The following is a 23,701-nucleotide window of genomic DNA, read 5'->3' on the forward strand; positions in this document are numbered from 1 at the left end:
GCCCAAAAGGTTTTCAAATAAAGAATACTAGACATTTTTCAAATAAAAGTCTCGTTAAAAATTTTCTTATGACTGATAGGAAACAATATTTAAAATTTTATACTCCAAATTTGATACGCAACACATTGCGTGTCGAATGTTAACCCATTTGCACTCCTTATCACGGCATTCAATAGTTTTCCGTTATGGTACAGTAATATAATAATCGTCTGCAATTATCTATAAAAACGATTCTAAAATAAAATGTCTTTGAAAGATGTAATTGTAACTTGGGAGGAAAAAAAACATTTAAATTATTATGTGAGTTAATTAGCAATTTAATTTTAATGTCGAAAATACTAAAGGGGGCCTTTTCTAACATTTACATGCGGGCCCAAATTTTCTAGCTACGCCACTGCTGTTAAGTTAGCTAGAAAATTTGTAGGTAAAAATAAAATAAAAATAAATAAATTCCTGACTTTTTTATGAGAGTTTTCTTGTTTGTTATTATTAAAGAGCGGACCAACTTTGCACAGTTCATTGTTCATTGTTCGCCGTGATTTGTTCACTTTTATGATCAACCTTTTTTTTATGCACTCTAGCTTTGTAGTTTGCCCTGTTTCCTGGAAAAAGCACGCTTTCGGTCCTACCTCTAATTATTATCATAGGCCGGCGCGACCCTGCACCGTTCATTGTTCATTGTTCTCTGTGCATTGTTCATTTTTATGGTGAACCTTTTATTTTGCTCTGTAACTTCGTAGTTTGCCCTGTTTCCTGGAAAATAGACCCAAAACGCCCTATTTCCTGGAAAAAGCACGCTTCCGCGCCTATCTCTAGATATTATCATAGGCCAGCCGACCCTGCGCACCATTGTTCATTTTTATGGTGAATCTTTGTTTTTTGCTCTCTAGCTTTGTAGTTTGCCTTGTTTCCTGGAAAAAGCACGCTTCCGCGCCTATCTCTGGTTATTATCATAGGCGGGCGTGACCCTGCGCACCATTGTTCATTTTTATGGTGAACCTTTTTATTTTGCTCTCTAGCTTTGTAGTTTGCCCTCTTTCCTGGAAAATAGCCCCAAAACTGCCATTTTTTGATCCAAAAGCACGCTCCACCGCCGAAGAATAGTTATTATTAAAGCGCGGACCCAGAGCGCGCCGTCTATTGTTCAATTATTGTAAATGCTTAGTAAAAAAGGTTCGGCAAACCTTTAACAATGCATTTACAACATGTGAACAATGAACGGCGCGATCTGGCTCCGCTCTTTAGTTATTATATGTACAGTCGATAGCATAAGATATAGTTTACTTGAGGTGTGCGTGCATTCGCACGGCACATTTCAGGTATTATTTCCTAACGCATGCGCGCTTTATGTGGTTATGTACAGTGTGGTTTTTTTTTATTAGAACAGTGATGTGCGGTTGTTCTTGTGCGATATTCATGAACAACCGTCTCGTTCTCCGAGGAAAGGGTCTCTTAGACCGTATTCGTTGGGGGGGGGGGTGGTGGCCTCATGTTGAGGGCTTAGAAAGCATAAGAAAGTCCGTCCATCACGTATTTTATTAAATTACCTACAGTTACATATATATAGCTATTGCAGATATATGTAGATATAGCAGTAGCTCTGAAGATAGTAGACCTTTTTTGTTCATATTACAGTAGTAGTATTGTAAAACGAAACTGCTGCATTCTATAGTGGTACAGACTAAATACAAGGGTCGTTGGTCTTGAAAGGCGATAGAAAAGGTTAAGAGCAGCTGGAGGGAAAAGTGCAGCCGATGTAGAGGGGCGCGGTCGCCAACTGGAAACGAACGAAACCCACACTGCAAACCCAACACCATATTGTCTGACATCCTCACATCGTTAACATCGCTTCTGGCTAAATATTGCATGCGCACATTTTCACATTTGCACACTTGCACTTCTTTGTTCTGCCCGGTGAGTTCGACGTTTGCATTGTTTACCTTATATCGATCTGTGACGCGCACAACACGTATTGTTTTATACCTTTTACTATATTGTGCACTTGTTCGGTTTGGTTTCGCCCACCGAGAATCTGGTTTACGCGTGCCGAGACTATATTATGAGTGTCTAATTGATTAAATCTTTATATTGGTTCGTTGGAGTGTGTTATCTTTGTTGTAGCGAAAACGAAAAGACAAATTTTCCATTGCTTGCGTGTTGCGCTTTGTTTTCATTTTAGTAATTGTTATATTTTGCTGACTACTTATTTCGTTTTACAACCTTTTTATTAGATTCACTCTGTTACTGAATTTAATATGCATATTGCAGTATTTGGTCAGTACTTAAAAATACAACAAATATAATTACTAATAAATTTTGACGTTGATATTAATAATTTGTGAATATTTATTTAAACAATTTTATATGATATATAAAATATAAAAAAAATACTGTCCAAGTAAAAAAATATTTTATCATATAAAAATCAATTTATATTAATTTCCACGAACGATTTCAATTCGACTTGAATGAGTATCATTTTGATTATATTTTGTAATGTAAAAAAACAAACTTATACATTTGTGCAAATTTGCTAAAATATTTCTTGTGTGATTTGTATCCTTTTTACAAAACTATGTTATCGTTTAATACAATATCTGGGGTTATTATTCGGACGAAGCTAATTAATATATTGGAATTGCCTTTGAAACTGATTTTTTTTGATTTTTAAATGCTTTTTATTATTACGAAATTATGTTCACAATACATCTTATATGTATTTTAATAGCTATTGATCTACTGATCATTTTCTATTTTACAATTTAATTTAATTTGATTAGTAATCATAGTATTATATTATTCTAATGTTAATGTACAGCATAATAGGAAAAAGAGCTCAAAAACCTATTTACAATTGAAACTGATTGAAATATCAGATTATCAAGAAGATTGTTGTTTTTAGATGCATTGGATTTAAATAATAATAGTGTAATACAACTGAAACCTTTTTGAAGAATTATTTTATCAAATATATATCCTTTTCTCGGATATTGTGCTGCTTTAGTTTTTTTACTTTTTTAATTTAATGTATATTTATTATCCGATTGAACTAACATTTTTGATATAACTAAGATAAGATAGCATATTACAATATTAACATATTGCTTATTCAGATTTAAAATCTAAATGGGTAAATTAAAAATAAAATGCTAATTAAATATACATATAATATAATTAATATTGAAATTAATACAATTTGTATATGAATTCTGATCGACTGATTCCATAATCAAATTAATCAAGGTGATTTAGATTTTTGTTGAAATCGTACGTCGAATCATGTTTACTCTTTTTATCAGACATTGACAATAATTTAACATAAATTTGACATACGGATTTCCGACTAACGTTAACGTTATCAAATAGGAAACTGATGTCATACGTATGTATTATATATCATTGTCACATATCTGAAAATAGGCCGAACAATAACAATACATTATTGAGTTTCGTTCGAAATACATTTCTAATAACACGAAGCACCATATCGAATTTTTAAGTGGAATATCGATGCGCGTTTAATACTTTATTAGTCACCTTCGATTATTTATTAATGCGAATGTCGCTTTACAGACCAGTTCAACATGAACGACATACAATTATTGTCGTCTGAAGATACCTGCAATAATAACAGTTTACCGATGTCGGTCAGAAGTAAGATACCTCAACTAAGGTCGGGTAAAAACAGTCCACAACCGAGTCCGGTTTCTTCAAAGTTTTCGTCGTCTTTGAAAGTCTTCCAAGAATCACTGTCAAGGACGTCGTCTCGTGAAGATATTCGACTATCAGTCACCGCCAGCGTCCACGCCGAACGATGGAAAATTAAATATCAAGATACCGACAAAAAGTGCAAAGCTTTATTGGTTAAAAATGAAAAGAGTAAGCATTCTTTATTTAGTATTTTGCGTAATATATTTGATTATGTATTAAATGAATGTTCGCTTACAGGTTTAAGGGAATATAATGATTTGGAACGACGATATCAATTGATTTTTGAGCGGAATGGACAGATTGAAAATCAATTAATAGAGAAAGAAGCAAAGCTAAGTAAACTTAGAGCAGTGTCGGAAAAAGTATATAAAGAGTATGACCAGTTGAAAAATCAATACGATGTAGAAACACAAGCTATGCACAAGTATTGAAACATTATTGTTGATTCTATTTGAAGCGAGTACCTAAATGAAACAAATTAAATATATTTTGGGTTATTTCAGAGCCATGCAAAGTGCTGGACAATGGTATCAACAAAATAGGCGATTGAAAAGACGTTCAGCAGCCCTTCTGCAAAGATTACCTCCTCAAGCATTACAAGATTGGGACACCTTAGATGCCATCGATGCGGGTATGAATATAAAAGCATTTGTAACATATGTTTTATTTTGGCTATTGTATTAATTTATTAATTGAACAGCATCAGAATCCAGCGGAGGTGAAGAATTAGATGGTTTGAGAGAAACAGTTGTTGGACTGAGTCGAGATATTGCCAGGTTGCAGACGGAAATTAGTTCTTTGAAACTTCAAGAATTTGAAGCCACCGAATTGAATGTTAATCTCACACAGGTTAGTTGCACTTTATTTGTAGTGATTTTTTCCATATGTATATTGAATTAAAAAATAAATAGTCGATGTTGGTTGAATGATAAGATTTGTACCCAATGAAAGTTTGCACAACTCTTTTCGATAACATTTTAAACGATCAAATATTTATATTTGTACGACTCAACGTCTATAAAGTATATGTCAAAATCAGCTTATCGTTGTTTTGATTCTAGGAATTGGAGCAGGAGAGAGAGCATAGCACTCTTTTAGAAAAACGTTTGCATGAAGTCACCGAAGAAAATGAACGTACTAAAAGACTAGCCAGACATTTAGCCACCGAAGTAGCAACATTCAGAGATCAATTAGAACAATCGAAAAATCAAGCAAACCTGTAAGTTGCATTATTGATAATCTTATTTTATGACTAGATTATGTCTTGATTGTAATATTATTTTTTTAGAATGAAATGTCAAATCGAATCTACTCGAAAAGAACGAGACGTTTTGGCAGACAGGAGTTCCGTCTACTTGGAGACTATTTCAGAATACAAAGGAGGCTCAGAAGAAAGTGAAATGCATCTGCAAAATCAAGAACTGCTGTTGAACGAACTTGAAAAATTGAGGGCACAAATAGAAGAAGAAAGAATTTCGCATACAAGAGAAATTGTTGAATTACAAGTTAGTATTCAGATTCATCATATTTTCACGTATATTTAATAATATGAATAAATCTCTTGGATTCCTACTTCACTCAACTAAACCCTTTAATGATCCTCATGTATTTAAATTACTTTATTTTTCTCTTGTAAGTAACCTTGAATTTGCCTCAATTATTTGATCACCTTTTTATATATCCCATATTAATTGTATTGAAAGAGAACGACTAAAATTTGTCAAATCCTTACGCTACCCTTTTCCTATCTATGCCCATACTACTGTTCCCGATATATTAAAACTCTTATCCTTTAACAATATTTCCGTCAGGCGATTTCCTTTCAAGCTCTCCTTCCTTTCAACATTCCTTTTTAAGCTCTTAAATGGTTTCCTTGATTACCCCAATGTATTGACGAAGTTTGGTTTCAGGATCCCAGTTATGTATACTAGACACGTTGCACTCTTTTCACTTAACCCTTTGCCCGCGGCAATAAATATAGCGAACAAGCCCTGTACGCGGCACCTTTTTCGCGAATTTGGCAATCGAGTTTTCGACCTTAAATACAGATTTTAATATTTACTCAAGTAACCAGATATGTTAATTAACACATAAAGTATTATTTTAAACAAAAAAATACATAATATATCTCGTAGTTATCGATTAATTGTCAAATAATCATTCTTCATACAATTGAGACGTATCGTCGCCATTGTTCAACAGACGTGACGTCACATAAACGAGGTTTCAGTATGGTTCCACAAAAAACTTATTTTGACTGGTATATATTCATTTTAAGCAAATTGAATAGATGGCATTCAACTCTCAGTAATATATTAAACCAATTTTGAACCTTAAAACAGTTGAAATAGGCGCATATAAGGCTGAAAATCCCGTGCAAAGTTCAGAAATTCTATGGAAGACAGCCGCGTTACAGACTTGTCGCCCAAAGCTTCCATAGAAGACGGCCGCGGGCAAACGGTTAATCCTTTCAAAACCAATTCCCTAAAATATTCCTATCTACAGCGTTTTTATCGTATGTTTAACGGGGAGCTGAATGACGTTGATCTATTCGGTATTTCCTTGCATCAATTCAAGACTGCCATCGGGAGATTTTTGATTGATTGATCCATTTCTATTTCTATTATATATTCTTTATCCAATATTATATCACTTTATGTTCAGTTATGCACTGTTTTAATTTTTATTCTTTTTTTCATTTGTCTATGTAATTTGTAAAAATCTATAATTGTGCTCAGATGTTATTTTGTTACATTTATTCTTTATTTTTATGCATTTCTACATCTGTTGTCTGTTTATTTTTCAATATATGAATAATAATAATATGAATTATTTTATAGGAAAAAATATTGGATAAGGAGACGAGCGATGAAATGTTTATATTGGAAGAAAAACTCAACCTGGCCGAAGAGGATGCGAGGAAGGCAATTGAACGCGCTGAAAAAGCTGAAAAGTTACTTGAAGATCATGACAATAAGCGCAAATCTATGATTTCTAAGATAGCGATATTTGAAAGTAGTCAAAAAGGAGATATAGAGAATAATTCTAACGTGACTGAACCGGAGATTTTGAATATGATTGAGGTGAAACCGATGGTAATGCCGGGTATTGTTCCTCGTCCGCCACCACCTCCACCTCCTCCACCACCACCACCACCACCTCCACCACCACGAACAGCCGTATATGATGCAGACGCAAAGACAAACAGCAATGCAATAGCCGATATGGCAAATATCCTAGGCATCAAGGATAACAGTCCGAATACGGCAAAACCGAGCGGAGGTAAAAACCGAGCGAATCATTTTCAGCATGTTAATTTCATATTTCTTGAAGACTTAATATGTATATTTGCAGGTGCTATCGACGAAATTGTGAATCAAATTAAAGGAGGTCGATTCCAACTGAAGTCGACGGGACAAAAGGAGAAGAAACCACGCGAAGAGCCCGTCGCTCTGGTGGAGCTGCGCAACATCCTCGGCACGCTCAAAAGACGTCCCAAAAGCCATAGAGAAGTTAAAGAATCTAAAAGCGTTGACTGATATATTATTATGACCGTATTTTATTTTTTATAATGTATGTACATATATTAGAAATATTTTTAAATCTCAATCTGACAATCTGTAAATCTTGTTGTAATTATTCTAGAAAATGAAATCTTATATTAAGGTTAATATTTAAACGAATATTTAATTATTGACAGATACACTCGGCGTCTTTTGAGTATATAAAAAGATTGTTAATGCTAAAAGCACGTCATTATCTACATTCATGAATATATGTAAGCTCATTTAACGTACATCCATTCTGTTCTGAACATAACCATAGATTTTTTCTAGTCATTCCATTTGTAATCTTTCTTATATTTTTTTGGGTAACATTCATATATCTTTTAACAACATTGTCATTTTAATCTCTTCATTTACACCACTGTTATTCAAATCATAGATAAGAACATGTGTGTTTCGCTTTCTGTCTTGTTATACCGAGCTTACTTATCTTAATATATACAATTAAACAGTGACTTCATTTAATAATTTGTCGTAATACTATGTATACATATGTATATATGTATATTTAAAAACTTTCCAGAATTAAAACGCCATTCATTACATGTTTAAATCATCCCCCGGGCTTAGCCTTAAGCCGCAAGGCATATTATTATGTACATATAATTCGAATTTCTAATAATTAAATGTTAATTTTAGGTTGCTGGTATTTTTACCAGTCACTAAATTATAAACAATTTCATATAAGTTCATCATCAGCAATAAAATTATCATAATAATATAATCTGTAATAGTTTTCTAAGAAAATTGTGTTTATTGATATTTAAAATGAAAAGACATAAACAAAATTTCAATTTTATATTTGTTGTTTATTTGAAATTTTATATATTATTGTGTTTAAATTTGATGGCCAATAAAAATGCAAAGGTTCCGGCTGATTTATTTTCAATATTGCCAAGTTGCTCTCCTCTGAAATATGGAATTCATTTATTTAGTAAAACGATTAGAAATACGAATATTAAAATAACAAGGCTACAAACCTAAGTATTTCGAAAATAAATCAATAGTATTTGTATTTCTGATGGTGTTAACTAGAATTATTTCACATTTTCTTTTGGCATTGAGAAAATATTTGAAAGCTCCTATCAATGGTTGGAAAATTGAAGAGTCATATACAACATCAGCAGCGACTACTAAATCAGGATATGGCACAGTCTTTGAAGGGAAGTCTTCAACTTCTTCCCAGGGCAATTTAATTATACCTAAAATATAATGTCATATATATAAGAGCGTTATTCAGTGTGTGTGTGTGGGTGTGTCTGTGTGCGATAACGCTCGCCGTACTATAATCGTTTCGATTCGACATATGTACGTCACGGGTGACCGTGAAAAAGTCGAAAATATTCGTTTATCATGCATACATATGAAAAACGGTTAGTATATATGCATATCAGTGGCGTGCGGTAAAAGTCTCTATCCCCCCGTTGTAGATCCTCACTTAATTTGCGCGAGCAGGATACAACAGGAACAAGAGGAATAGGCTTTTCCTCCCGTATCCTGCGCGCGCACATTAAACAAGGCTGTATGACAAAAAGAAAGATAATTTCACCGCATGCCACTGATATATTATTATATATACATAGTACCGTTTACCATGCACCCTTTTTTTTTTGATCTTTCGACTTAAGATCTTTCGATTTTCGATATTTGCCTTCCGATATTTGCTTTTTCAACCTTTTCACTTTCGGTGCCGTGAGGTAGACCCATACGTTACAGTTAAAACACTGTCAAAATATATGGATATAATAACAGATCACGAAAAAACTTCTATATATACTGTTGGCTACCAATGTTTCCTCTAGGGCAAGTCTCAGGGCATTAACCCTTTGCCCGCGTCACCAAATTTAGCGAACATGCCCTGTACGCGGCTGCTTTTTTGCGGATTTTGCTATCGCGTTTTCGACTATAAATATAGGTTGTAATATTTTTTTGAATTTTACAACCTATATTTATTTTTTTTGACTACTGCCATCTATTGAATTTGGTAAAGTATACATTTAGTAATATTTTCAACCAAGTTATAAAATTTTAACACAATAGACGGCTTTTATACAGGTAGGAACTTCCAAGACATCTATGCGTGTCTCGCGCGCTGAGGGCATGTTCGCTAGGACATGGTGGACGCGGTGGAAAGGTTAAGCGCCATCTATTGAAAATTTCTTTAATTCATTTTTCTATTGGTGTTTTATATTGATTATATGTAGGTAGTTTTTACCATTTTTTTTCTTCATATTAATCAATTAAATATAAATATATTTTAAAGGTATTTTAAAAAAATACGATCGCGTGCAGATCAAACACAGAACCGACACATTTCTTTTAATTTTAATTTTATTTAACCCTTTGAATGCTGACCAACGCTAATCGGCGTTTTGCCAACAAGTGCATGGACTTGAAATACGCCGACAGGCGTTGTACTTTGAGCATGTACAAAGTAAACAAGAATACTACCAGCTAAGCCTTTCCAGGTAGCATTGAAAAAAAATGCATTGAACATGGGTCTTGTAATCCGTGTCAATGTTTATAAAGACTGGTTTACACCGGAATTTCTGAATTTATAACCATAGCAGAATTTCCCGATGGAAATCCCTAACTGCTGAGTATTTTACATTGTGGCTTGGCATTTAGATTGTGAGTATTACATTTTAACAACAATGAAGAGGATGGAACTAGTTTTGGAAGAATACATTCATTAATAGACTTGTTTTGTTTATTTTATATTGTTGCAAGATATATTAGAGAGTCTAAACACAACTTTATAAAACTCGAAATCCCCGGCGGTAGTTATCTAGGGTTTGTTTTGATTAGCTACAACTTTTATACCTGCTTTCTACTGGATTTCTAAATAATTCTAGTTGGAAATGTTGGCGAAACTTTCAGCGTGGCAGACTTTCAACCGAAAAGACGTCAGCACTCAAAGGGTTAATACTAGTAGGTACTTAATATTGACGAACAATTGTATCAAGTTCAAAGAGTCGTTTATATAAATTGAGGCTATTATGATTGGTTATTGCATAAGTGATTCATGCAGATGACACAGTTCGTGAATCATGCATTTAATATCAATTTGAATACACGCATTACCTAAGCGTTTGGTCGTGTTCCTTTTCGACATTTGCATTATAGCATTTCCATGTGCTAAATTTAAACATTCGTCATCGTCATCCTGATTAATTGAAACATTTTGTTCGAGTAGACCCAAAACGGCCTCATGACAATCGCTCATACACATATATTTCGGCTGGCATAATTTGTATGTTAAGATACCGACGAGGCCTGCACCAGATCCCAACTCCAATATATTTTTATCAAACAGACTTTCAGCATTTTGCATGCACCACTCTGAAAGAATTACCGATGCCTGAAAGTAAGATATGTTAAAATTAATTATCAGCTGCCATCTTTCAGGAAAATATAATAGATCATATAATACAAATGTGTTTATATTAACCTCCCATGTGTGTAATCCGGTAGTGCCATCGGATATCAAGTTAGAATTTTCCTTCAAGCTTATAATAGAAGAGTCATCGTCGGAGACTTTGTAATGTTTATAATGATAGCTATTCTTTAATTTATCCTTCAGTAATACTTGACAGTGTGTGTCGTAAATGTCGTCATGGATTTCAATTTGCGCTTCAGTGAGAAATTCGATGATTTTTTTCATGAAAGCAATTTGATAGGTAATGCTTATAGGTTTCTCGGCGATGATCGGATGTTTGACGGTTTTGGTGAGTAAGATGACTTGATCGTCCCATGATATATTAGTCAAGATTTTCTAAAATAAAGTGAGTGTATGTTAATTTTATATGAAATACATCATATGCTTTGGTTAATGTTGGTATTTGAATAAATTTTTATTCAATGAATTAAAATATGTTTTATTTATGAGTCTAACTTTAAGATGAAGTTGAGGTAGTGGTGTGCAGCATAATACTTGACGAGATAACAACTCCATGACTGCATAACCTCTAACGCAGCTGTCAAAACAAACGTGTGACGTTTATGACAGATCAGTGCTGCCATGTGCTTGAAGTGTTGCTAGTTGTAATATTGTTTAATAGGTCTTTAAATTATTTTCATAAAGTGACATCTATTGAATTTTATTTAAATAGCATACGTTGCTAAACGTACATCAATGTTCTATACTGTAAAATTTATTGAAATTTGTTTATACTAATAATATATAGATGTCGTCTTATAGTCTGCTGACGATCTTTTACAACTAATTTGAATAAATATATAGATGTCACTAATAAACTAAATTGAATTTCAATGTGCCAACACTAGAATATATTTCTAGCACATATGTATTTATAATTTATCTATCGTCGATAAATTTGATATATATGTAAGAACTATGAGCATTTTTATGCATTTGACTAAATATATTGACTAAGCGAAAGTTAAAAAATGTAAATGCATAAAACAATACTTATAACATTTATTGAAATTCAACAATTAACAACATATTTGGGGTTAAATAGCATTTGTGATAACGATTGCAAGCCCTTTGTACAATGTAAATAAGGCATGCTGAAATGGCATTTTCATTATAAATTGTGTGTAAGCAATATATAATTATAATAAATATAAGATCATAATAAATAAATAATATATGTAGTAATAAAATTGGTACTCAAGTTTGTAATAATAATATATTTTGTTGAATAATTCGTTTATGTTAAAAATATAATTAAAACTACAAAAATAAAATCATACTTGTAAAAGAAAACAATAATAATATGAAAAAAGGTTTTAATTAAAATACTGTCTAAAAATATTCGAATTATAAAGTTAGTATTCATATTTGAGATAACCTATTCTAAAATACATAATATTACGAATTTGAGACAAAAAAACAAAGATAATAAAATAAATGCATTGTTAATATTTATTGTAATTTAAGAATGTGAAAGGAATAAATTATACGAATCGTATTTTATATATTTAATGTATAGAGTTTAGATTTCAATATATTTTCATCAAAGGAAAATTTTATTGAACGCCTTAGGCCATTTATTTGTCTACACTCACATAGTAGTTTTAACGACAATTACTTTGTCAACAATATATATGTATGTATATCTAACAATACTTTAATGTGGATGAATATATATTTCATTATTATTTCTATTATGTCAACCGGTGAAGTTTTATGCATAGTACTAAGTTAATTTTATTTCTTTATAAATATCAATACAATGTATGTAGTACTATATGTATGCATTTCTAAACAATGATCGTTTTTTTGTCCAAAAAAGAAATAATAATAAAAATAAATCATTTGAAAGTTGTTGAAAAGGTATGGATACAAAATGATCAAAATTTCAATGTTCAATTTAAGGCAATATTTGTTTCAATATTCGTTATAGTAAAATAAATATCAATAAAACATAATAAAGAAATAATAATGAAAATATACACACATTTTTATTTTTTTATTTAAGCCACAAATGCATTATTATTGTAAAAGCATATCTACCAATAACAACTTAAGGAAGATCAATATAATGATTACATATTTATAATATTCAGATCGTCTTCCTTTAATAATTTGGTTTTTTTTTAAATTTATTTATACAATAGATAACAAAACCATTTAAGGAATTGTTCAAAAAATGTTATTTTATGGTATTTTTATAGTTTCATATTAAAACTCTGATAGTTAAATTATTTGTCTAGCTATTCGCATATTATGTAAATACATATCTACACTGAATGTGTATCTTTTATACAATGTACTATTTTTTTTTTACATATTACAATACTCATCATCATCGGCGTGATGTGATGTTGACTCAATATTTGATATTTTGTAATTTTTTTTTGATTAGTATCATTGTAAATTTTAAGAATATAGCACTGTATTAAAGTGCGTTCATATATTGAAATGTATTCAATAACAATTTTTATACAGAATGTAAAGTGTGCTAAAAAATTAAATATATATATACATATAAAGCTTTCATATGGTATTTGCTATGTATGTATGTATTTTATACGGTCATAAAATGTTCGCTATTTAGTCAAAAGGCTGCCAATATTTTTTTGTGAAAATTAAATAAACCAATGCAATATTCATGAAAATAGCCTTTTTATAACAATACAATACATATTTGTATATTTATGTTTTTTTTTTTTTATTAAAAATTCCACTTTTTAAAGTATATTGAGCACGTATATTGTAATTTATTATATCAACTAACAATATCATAAGAAAAAATGCCATCAAGATTATAATTTATAATTTAATGAAATTCTAAAAAATATAGAAATTACTTTACGTTATGTAATTTAGCAGCCTTTACTTTTTTTTTAAACAGACATAGAAAAAAATACCACAATTTTACTTCTACTAAATTTCTAAGATTTACAAATTATTACAATAACATTTTCTTGAATTTCATATTCGTTTAAAGATAATATATGTATTTCAATATAAAGGAAATGTGCCACATTTCAATTTAAATAATTTTCTTTCAAATTTATTCTTGTTTGAATTGAATTATCAATAATAATTTTACTTAAATATTGTCAAAAAATTAAAAAAAAAATATATATATATATATATATATATATATATAAAGTAATTGATTCTTGCTATTTATTACAATAAATTAGACATCATCCATCATCATTATTTTTTTTTTGCTAAGCACAGAACACATCAACGTCTATTAATTTTAACTTTTTTCGATTCGATAGCGTTTCATATACATTACTTTAATCACAGCCTATGTAACATATGTTTTTAAATGGCATATTTTTTTAAATATATGTGGATGGGCAAAGGGTGAGGGGTAAGGATTAAGTGATACATATGCGGGTAACTGGATCATATACCGTAAATATCATAAAAATTGCATATCGCCATGATTTTTCTAATTAAGACGAATATGAAATGATTTAGTCAACGAATCAAACGAAAAATTCAGAGTTCTGCAAGTAAGATGGTATAATGTTGGCTTACTAACATCGTAATGGTCTGACAAGTCAAGATTTCTTACATATATTCATCATATGAATTGTCATTTCCTGAAAGAACTGTTGTATATATGTAGGTTTGAGTGTTAATACACATTTTATTTTCACTGATGCGTGCAATCTGACATTATACGTATAACAGTTGGTAATAAATCAATTTATAAACCTTCCAAATCATAACGCAATTATAAAGATCTTACCAAATATAATCAACACATCATCACCAGATTTTCAACAGTTAGTTTTGTTGAAAACGATGCAACAACAATGATACAAGGCCGTTTTTTTGCTATAATATACTTTTAAAAATACATCTAATAAAGTACATACACTCCATTAACAATACGAATTAATAAATAATACATCTCAAATACAGTATATATATTTTTCAACAAAGCAAATTTATAATAGATACATATGTATATATTATAATGATATAATTACTGTGTGTGTACGTTACGTTTATCAATATTTCAGACAAACACACACACACACACAGAACCATCCATAAATTGATACAAATGTGCATGCGTGCGAATTTTCAGCACTTTGCATTTGCAGCTCTCATTTAGATCCTTTCCGCAGTGCACTGAATAAAATACTATTATGTAATACACATTAAAATTAATCTCCCCCAGAAAACGTCGAATCTAATATTTCTTATATAATATATGTATTTTTTTAAAATACTCTACACAATACAGGTTACAAACAGATAATATACATAAATGTAATATAATATTTTGATATTAAACAATTAATTAGAAATTTAAAAATGCAAAAATTTACACCTCTCCGTCTCTGAATGAATCATTCAGATCTGTAACTTTATGCCATTCCTCTTTTCACACCGTATAAATTGAATATTACATTCCGTATGTACTCTGGGATTACTGGATGTCCCCGCCGCTGGTTGAAATCAATGTTTTGCAATGAAATCAATGTTTTTCAATGTCCCTTTACTGAAATCAATGCTTTGCAATGTTTCCGCAGTCCGCAGCACACCTCACCAAATCAATCACCGACGTCGGAGAATGACATGAGGTGCAAATTTTTGCATTTGAAAGATTCTTTCACTTACATTTAACACATTTTAGTAATTTAATAAGACAAGTAATTGCCTTATATATATATATATATATATATATATATATATATATATATATATATATATATATATATATATATATATATATATATATATATATATATATGTATATATATATATGTATTTTTAATTTTAATCTAAGTATAATAAATAAACATATATATGTATATTATGTATTGACAACTAATTTTGACATTGTAATAATAAAATCTTATTCTAATATATAGTGGCACCTGTATCATGGTTGTCGTCATCTGCCAACCGCATAGTGCAGTGAGGTTCAGAGTGGATCCATGAAGTTCAGACGAAAAGGGCGAGAACATAAGTGAAGGGCTCGTTTCACAGCCTCAAACTTCTTTTTGTAGTGAGCTTCATGGAAACACTAAATGCACTAGACTTCTCATTAAAATTATTCATCCATAATCAAAAAAAAAAAACAATAATATTTGTTAAAAAAAAACTTTTCATATATCAGTGAAAATAAAATGACATATCAAAGCTTCAATTCCTCACATACAAGTTTGCCTACAAACATATTTTAATTATCTGTTGCAATGACTATAATATGATATGATTTTATCTAAGCTGCCGAAGACCTGGTTGGTATTATACTCCCTACACTCGTTGAACCTCATTCTCTAAGTTTAACCACTTCATCACCACAAGTGCACCGGTGCTCACCCCATAGAGCAGAGCATCGTAACATAAGTGACGCGGCATTTTTGCTGCCGCGACCATCACTTCAAACTAACGCGTGCGAGTGAGATCGCGCGCGAGGGAGAAAACCGATGTATGTAGGGACTAGCTAGCGACTGCCGATGAAGTACATATGTATGTATGTAGCTGACAAACTCTACGAGTCGTAAAGAATGTGTGCTGCGAATATCAAGAGGTTCTGCCATAAGCGCACCGGTGCGCGCGCCTTCGTATTTAAGGCTATGGCTCGAAATTAATTTTTGTTTCTTCACAGCGACATCTAAAAATATCCTGTGATACTAATGAAATTGAAAAAAAAGATTTATTCAAGAGGTAGTGTCAAGAGTTGGCACTAAACACATATACAAATGCAATTTCGTGGGACGCAGATTCTTTACTGTGTCATTGCGGACGATACACACGTGTTTCGTTTATTTTTATGTAATTTATACACCTTATATTGTCATATAAGTTGTATACTCACCAATTATGTAAGTTAAAAATATTAAAATAATTTAATTATTAGTAAAAGTATTTGTTTTTTAAATTGAAAATACGCGTGGCGATTAAGTGGTTAAATGTAATTTAAATATAACAATATTAAACCAAGAAATTCTCATCTTGTCGTAACCATTTCCTAAATACGTAATGCAGGAAATCACATATTTGATAGATATAGCAAGAATCAACATCATGTATTTATGTAAGTGTATACTTGAATTGAAAAGGAATTACATAAATATACACATATATTTGTTTTAAATTATAAATATCCAAATGTGGCATAGGTCTTCACAAAGGGTGTGTCCATTTTACATGTTTCCCTGAAATTAAAAATACATTTATTTATATATGAAATTAAGATCAACACTTACACAGTATGCGATAGAGTTACCAACTTGAAGTTTCATGTATCGTTTTAAGGTCTGAACGCACTATGCGTCAGTCGAGCGATACGACACGACACGTCAGTACGCGACCAAATATTGTTTGTTTGAAATTGTATGAGACATCACGCATTACGCGTCACGCGACAGAGTTGCCTTTTGTATCAACTTTGCCATGTCGTATCGTGTCGTAGTGGTCGACTGACGCATAGAGGTCTGTTCATACTTAACAGCACTGCACGACTCCGTTTCAAATATGTCATTTTATTACATTTCTATTCATATCTACCTACACGTCGCGGTCACGTCACGTTTACAGCAATTTGGCCGAGTGCAAGGCAAAATCGGCTTACTTATACATTAGAGGCCATGACGATACGGCGCAATATTGCTTACGTCGTATTGTCGAGTACTTGCAATATGAATGCATACACGTGCATTCGTAGCTACGCGTCAGAATACAAGTCAGCAAAAATGTTTCGACGTTTATCGAACGAAAAATTATGTATAATCGCGCTGTTGTTGGAAGAAGAAGCTCAAGAAGGCAATAAAAAGCACGGAGGCGTTTTGATGTGCATCCCATGTTAAAAAATAGAAAAACCGAAGGAGAGTTTTGGACACTGTATAAGCAGCTTGTGGATGATGGACAAAATTTTTTTAAATATTTCCGTAAAAAATTAAAAAAAATTAAAAATATTTTTTAAATATTTGCGCAAAAACCATGTCGAAAGATTGAACATCTGTCAACTGTCACTATCGATAATTGGTCCAAAACAGCAAAGCGGTAGACTCATGGCACGTAATTCGCGTGTATATTTCCACGATGACCAAAAAAATGGATACGATACGTTGACGGATGTTGCTGTAAGGTATGAACAGGAAATGTCGGGTACTGCTGTAAGCCTGCCGTGGCGTAAACGTGACGGTTGGTATGAATATACCCATACAAAATGTACCAAAGAATACTTTTCGTACGGCCGGATACCTGCTGAAGTCGGTACGTGCTGACTAGGTATGAACAGACCTTAGTGCGTTCAAACCTTTAAGTTTTTCCACTCTGACATACTTCTAAGAGTTGATGATTAGAAAATTATTATGATTATGAAATACAAATATTGTAACATATTGATTAGCGCTCGTCAACTACTGGTATACTAGCGCTGATCGCTTGATCTCGCGTTCGCGCCAAAAAGGCCTCGGCGTATGAAAGAGTTGTATACAAGAACCAATAGGATCTCGCGACCCATCGACCAATCATCTCTTTGTGCGGAGAGTACCGCCTGAGTATAAATATTGGGCGGTTTTGGATCGTCGGTCATTCGGAGCTGGCGGGCCGATGGGTGAACAACAATAAACTACATACTTCTACCACTGCTAGTGCGTTTTTACTCCGATCTCAGAAGCCCCTCTACACGTCCACGCTAAAATATTAATACTTTCTTGGAGTTGAGCTGTGTTGTTAACTGAGATAGCAACTCTAGTTGATCCGATGTAGCGTGAGACTGCTGTCCCATTCGAGCCGAGCATGCTGTCCCACTCGTGCGATGTGTTGTAACATTGTAAGGACGCAAAATATTTTCTTTATTTTTTAAAAATTATTTCTTATTTAACTATATAATATTACTAGTTGTTTTACCCGGCTTCGCTCAGTATTTAATATAAACGGCGTAAACATGGCGAATCTAATAGTAAATATTCATTTGTTTTTTTATTAAATTTATTTGAATAAAAAAAATCGACTAGTCGTCATAGAAATTTTGGCTTGTTTACGAAATTCCCAACCAAAGATATATAAGTACATACTTACATACAAAGTCTCTTTCGAAATTATATATTAGATTACAATATACATAATTCAATGCAAGGCCTTTAATAATATTACTGTAAGTTTTTATGTCCATAAAATGACGTTGGAAATTAATTTTATCATAGCCCAAAAAGTATAAATTTCCGTTAATATAAAATATATATTTATTCCATAAATAAATTAATAATATCAACAACTTACGTATTTTATATTAAACTTTTATAAATGTAAATATTTTAAAATACGAAACGCGAACTCAAAACTAACAAAAAATAAAAGTCAAATTCTACCGACTAAAATTTCTTGACTAAAATGCAATGCGGAACTGAAACGAAATGTAATTGGTCATCGCAGGTCGAGTGGGGGGTGAATGCGATAGCATATACATTTTAAGTAAGTCTCATGCTAGATCGGTTCGACTTTAAGCGTTGAGCGATAAAAAATTACAGAAAATTGGATTATTACAGTAACGTGCTTGGGAATTGAGGCACTGAAGTACTGCAGCACCCCAAATAAACTGGTTTTTGTATGCAGAAACTATAGAGAGGAATACTCCAGCGAGCAAAGTTATATAACTGAAACATTATGAATGTGTGTACATTTTGAATGAATTTGATCAGGAAAAATACTTACTCGTCTTCCCACGGGCAAACGTCATTGTCTTTTTCATCTTTTGACAAGGATTGCTGCGTGTTAATAGTGTTATCGGTTACGGCCAGTGGGAGAGCAGTAGTAGTCGAGGTGAAGTCGATAGCGGGGTTCGCATCGGTCTCGTCCTCCTCGGCGGCATCTTCAGACTCCGCCAAAGGAGCAAAAGCGGTCACCAAAACGACCACTCGTTCACATTCTGTCAAGAGAGGAGTCAAATGGTCGTCGGGTTCGTCCACGACCGTTTCGCTGGAGGTCTCGCAGGCCGTTGAAGTGTTGGAAACTGGAGATATAGGAGAAGGAGTTAGCGAGTTGGACGACGGCATTCCGATCGTCGAGGGTGAGTCAGAAGCTTCTTCTACAATCTGCGGCGTATCATTTTCAACACTGATTCGTGTTGCTGATTGCTCGGTGGCCTCGTTCAAGTCTGCCGCCGCAGCAACATCGTCGTGGGCCGAGCTGACACTGATTACAGGAGCCACCATGGGGGCAGCCGACGACACCGAGAACGATTTCAGCAAACTAGGGGCTTTCTTTAAATTTTTAACTTGAGCTTCTTCGTCAGGTTCACTAGCGTTATTGTCATTGTCATTGTCACGGGATAGGGTGGTCACAGTCGAAGAGTCGAAGGAGCAATGAGGGAATTCATCGCGCAAGCCGGGGACGGAGGGTGGCCCTCGTCGGGGCTCAAATGCGGAGAGTCTTCGAGCTGGTGGCGGGGCTCGCTTCTCTCCATCCAGAGTACTCTGTTGGGGCAAACCACACGAGCGCCTCAATCTCTCCGATACTTCTACTATGGCCACGCTTATGTCCGACGACGAGCTGCAAGAGTCGATCGCCGAGTTGTTCCTCGAACGAGGTGTTGGTTCCAGCCGTTCCGGTACGGCCACGTCCCAGGGGCACACTGCTCCGGCTGTTTCGTCTGCTCCACTGCTGCTGCCACCGCTGATGCCTTCCACCCTGGAATGCATCAATTCTAATTATATTCAGCCCCCTGTGTTGTTTCAATATTACTAAATTCCCCAATTTCATTTAAGAAACCACTTTGGAGCATCATACTAGTCGATGTACTAGTCGGGTACTAGTACGGGTACTAGTCGATGTGTTGTATGGGTGGGTATGCAATGTCACACGTCCTGGATGAATCCACCGGTCGTGGATTCATCCAGGATGTGTGAAACATTGCATACTCACCCATACAACACTGATCCTAGTACTCGGCGTAGGCGCGGTGCCGGTCCAATCCATCCTTCCCATGTAAAGGTGGGCTAAGGGCCGGGCCGCACCGCTCAACTCGCGAACAACTTGGTTGAGGGCGGCCAGACCAATGCATGCAGGTAGATGGGACATGCCACACCCGTCAACTTGTTTGTCGCACACATTTCTATACATATTTTCGTGTCGCGTAACTAGTCGGGCGACAAAGTTGCACGGTGCGGCCCAGCCCTAAGGCTGGAGGCTTTAAAGAGCCTTTTAGACCCGGACCATACTGCGCGACTTGCGAGCGACTTGGTTGAAGGCGACCAGACCAATGTATGCAGTTAGATGGCGTTGCACACCCAGTGATGTCACCCCCATTTTTGGAACTGCGACTATTTCGAAGTTGTAACCGTCGAAAACAATTTTCAAGATTTGTATAATTTTTGACAAAAATTATATGAATTTTTAGATTTCTAACGGGTTTCCGGAAACTTTTGATTTTTAAAAATGGGTTTCCGGAAACCCATGGAAGTCATTAGGATAGCACCACTGGTTACACCCGTCAACTTCTTGGTCGCTCACATTTCCATATATTTTTCTGGTGTCGCGACAAGTCGGCCGACTAAGTTGTTCGCAAGTCGCTCGGTGTGGCCCGGCTCTTAGAAGCTCTAAATAAGCCTCACACAGAGTCTGGAGCAATTCATTGAGTGATAAGTTGCATGCTAAATTGATCGACTACGTTACTGAGATTTCTTTTCGAATGAAGATTCTGTTGTCAACTGCAATTTTATTATCACATTGCCAGAAAAAAATATGCTTCGTCGTTTAACATTACATCTATGTATGTTTATAAAAAAAAACAAAATCGAACAAATTAATTTCTCGTAGAATCACCTGCTATAGTAAATATCGTAGCTAGCAACTCATCGCGCGATAAATTGCTCGGTGATGGATCAAAATGTTGTTGCAATTTATTGCTAGTCGGTTTAAACTAATAGTTAGTAAGTAGCAAGAATTTAAAGTCGACTATTTTAATCGAACAATATTAATAGTAAACGCTTTTATACATAGCTATATATTAGCAAACCTCCCAATAAAAGAATCTCCTTAGTGTTTTGATAAATGATATGAAGTATTTATAATATTAAACAAGCATTATATGTAGATAGAAAAATACCATAACGATTCATATTTTAAAGCATTACTCATATTTTGTGTAAATTACTTACATAAATTAACTTCAAGTTAACATTTTGAGTAATGAATTATTCAATATAGTAACATATGTATCTTTAAAAATAAATGTACATTGAAAATACAGTAATAATATTATTTAACCAGAGTTTCGAAAACATGGTTATATTTTTAAAACGAGTATATATTTTTAAAAATTATATTGATTTTGAATTTAAAAAATCAGTGGTGCAATTTTTATTTAGCAGATAAAGGACTTTAAAACTTTTCTATTTACTTTTATGTAGTCATACACTGCATATGTATGTAATGAAACCCAAACCTTTTAAATTTAAAATTCTAGGATAATAATTTTATTTCAAATAATTAATTTGCATTTAATTTATAGTTTAGATAAGTCGTAATCTAGTAGAGATATTGGAAAATGTTTCTGGGATAATTACTATGATGATTCTAGTACCAAGCGAGACGAGAAGTATAGAAACAGAGAGTTCATTTAACGAGAATTGATGTTTCCCAGGGGACCCATAGATTGATACGTATGAGAAAAATTCAGTTTAGCTAAAATAATATTCAGAAGACTGAAATAATTAGTTAGTAGTACAATTTAGAATTCAAAAGCATGCTCAAGCAAAGTTGTAAATAAAATTATTTTGTCATTTACAAGACGGAGATGTCAAGCTATAGTTGAAATACACGAAACAAATTACATTTATGTGCAAAAGTAATTAAATATATTACGTATTGAGTAACTTAATATATATATACAATATACATAGTAATACAATACGCAATTTCAAATGATTTAAAGATTGTTTTGTGCATAGATTGACGGAACCACATCAATACATAACATTAGAACAACACCGAGAAAACCGAAGTGGTAAATAAATTCACTCAATCACACATAAAAACAACATACATATATACATGGTTACCTGACAACTCGTTCACAGATTTTCCGTAAACCGAGGATGCGCTCCAGGCATTACGTATACGGCCATCTCTTTCTCACCCCGTCTGTTCACCAAGATCTCGTTTACTATGCCATTACGTATGCAGCCATCTCTTTCACAGACCGTCTGTTCACCGATAACAGACGGTCTGTGAAAGAGTTTAAAATCTGTGTACGAGCTGTCGTGTCACCATATATACATATATGATTGTGAAAATATTATTAAGAGGTTTTAATATAAATTAATATAGTATGAAATAACAATTGTTACAACACCAATAATACGTTCAATAAATATAATACATACATGAACTAGTTATCATAAGGTTATTCTGCCTATTGTTTAGTATTATCTTTTGTATAAACAATCATCAAATTTATTTAACCCTTTGATTACTAAATCAATCATTTCACAGCAAGAGTATGTATATTGTGCAAAAATAAACGCATCTGAAGTACACAGTTTAAACGTGATATTTTACACTGTAAGAAGATAATTGTATGTCACATTATATATGTAAGAAGGAGTAGGAAAAAATAAAATAGTAGAAATAAGTAGATAAACAGTAAAGAACCGTCTTCGGTACACTATTAAGGAGATATTACAATAATATTTCAACTTAAAGATTGTCGGCTGTTGAATGAGAAGGTATACTTTTGTATCACTTGCATTTAGTATGAAGTTTTAGTTTGAAATATCATTACAGTTACATCATCATCATTATTTCAATATATATATATTATAAAAAGGAAGTACAATTATAACGACTGTACACTTTCTAGTACACTTACATAACTTTAAGTTTAAACATTACTCTAAATATGAGAAGATTTTGCATTGACAGTGGTATTGTGAACTTACACATACGTGTCCACTGCGACAAGGTTCAGTTTTGATTGACATGGAAGATCACCCCTGAAATGTGTAACGTTACTGATTTTATG

At 33.1% G+C, this 23,701-nt stretch overlaps 3 protein-coding genes across 6 annotated transcripts in view; 1 reads left to right on the forward strand and 2 right to left on the reverse strand.

Moving 5' to 3' along the window:
- Window positions 1-1,584: 1,584 nt before the first annotated feature.
- LOC143920833 (shootin-1-like) lies at window positions 1,585-8,152 on the forward strand. 3 transcript variants are annotated; one of them, XM_077443813.1, is made up of 9 exons: window positions 1,585-1,914; window positions 3,574-3,879; window positions 3,949-4,135; window positions 4,215-4,342; window positions 4,412-4,560; window positions 4,773-4,930; window positions 5,000-5,216; window positions 6,552-6,993; window positions 7,066-8,076. In XM_077443813.1, the coding sequence occupies exons 2-9, from the start codon at window positions 3,585-3,587 to the stop codon at window positions 7,248-7,250; spliced, it is 1,761 nt and encodes a 586-aa protein (XP_077299939.1). In that variant the 5' UTR covers window positions 1,585-1,914; window positions 3,574-3,584; the 3' UTR covers window positions 7,251-8,076. The 3 variants fall into 3 exon arrangements, with proteins under 3 accessions (XP_077299939.1, XP_077299940.1, XP_077299941.1); XM_077443814.1 differs by having other exon boundaries at window positions 1,907-2,091; window positions 7,066-8,152; XM_077443815.1 differs by lacking the exon at window positions 1,585-1,914 and adding an exon at window positions 3,458-3,499 and having other exon boundaries at window positions 7,066-8,152.
- On the reverse strand, window positions 7,553-11,317 carry LOC143920834 (protein-lysine N-methyltransferase EEF2KMT). Its single transcript, XM_077443816.1, has 5 exons — window positions 11,173-11,317; window positions 10,729-11,052; window positions 10,362-10,638; window positions 8,258-8,479; window positions 7,553-8,186 (listed from the first exon to the last, which is right to left on the reverse strand). The coding sequence occupies exons 1-5, from the start codon at window positions 11,230-11,232 to the stop codon at window positions 8,074-8,076; spliced, it is 996 nt and encodes a 331-aa protein (XP_077299942.1). The 5' UTR covers window positions 11,233-11,317; the 3' UTR covers window positions 7,553-8,073.
- Window positions 11,318-16,334: 5,017 nt separating this feature from the next.
- LOC143920792 (uncharacterized) overlaps window positions 16,335-23,701 on the reverse strand; it is a 68,310-nt gene continuing 60,943 nt past the window's right edge. For both annotated transcript variants that reach the window (XM_077443750.1, XM_077443749.1), the window contains exons 12-13: window positions 19,393-20,367; window positions 16,335-16,889 (exon numbers count right to left, since the gene is read on the reverse strand). In XM_077443750.1, the coding sequence (XP_077299876.1) occupies window positions 16,829-16,889; window positions 19,393-20,367 (1,036 nt within the window). In that variant the 3' untranslated portion in view covers window positions 16,335-16,828. The remainder of the gene's footprint in view (window positions 16,890-19,392; window positions 20,368-23,701) is intronic.

Source organism: Arctopsyche grandis, chromosome 13 (genome assembly GCF_051622035.1).
Source record: "Arctopsyche grandis isolate Sample6627 chromosome 13, ASM5162203v2, whole genome shotgun sequence".
Taxonomy (NCBI): Eukaryota; Metazoa; Arthropoda; class Insecta; order Trichoptera; family Hydropsychidae; genus Arctopsyche; species Arctopsyche grandis.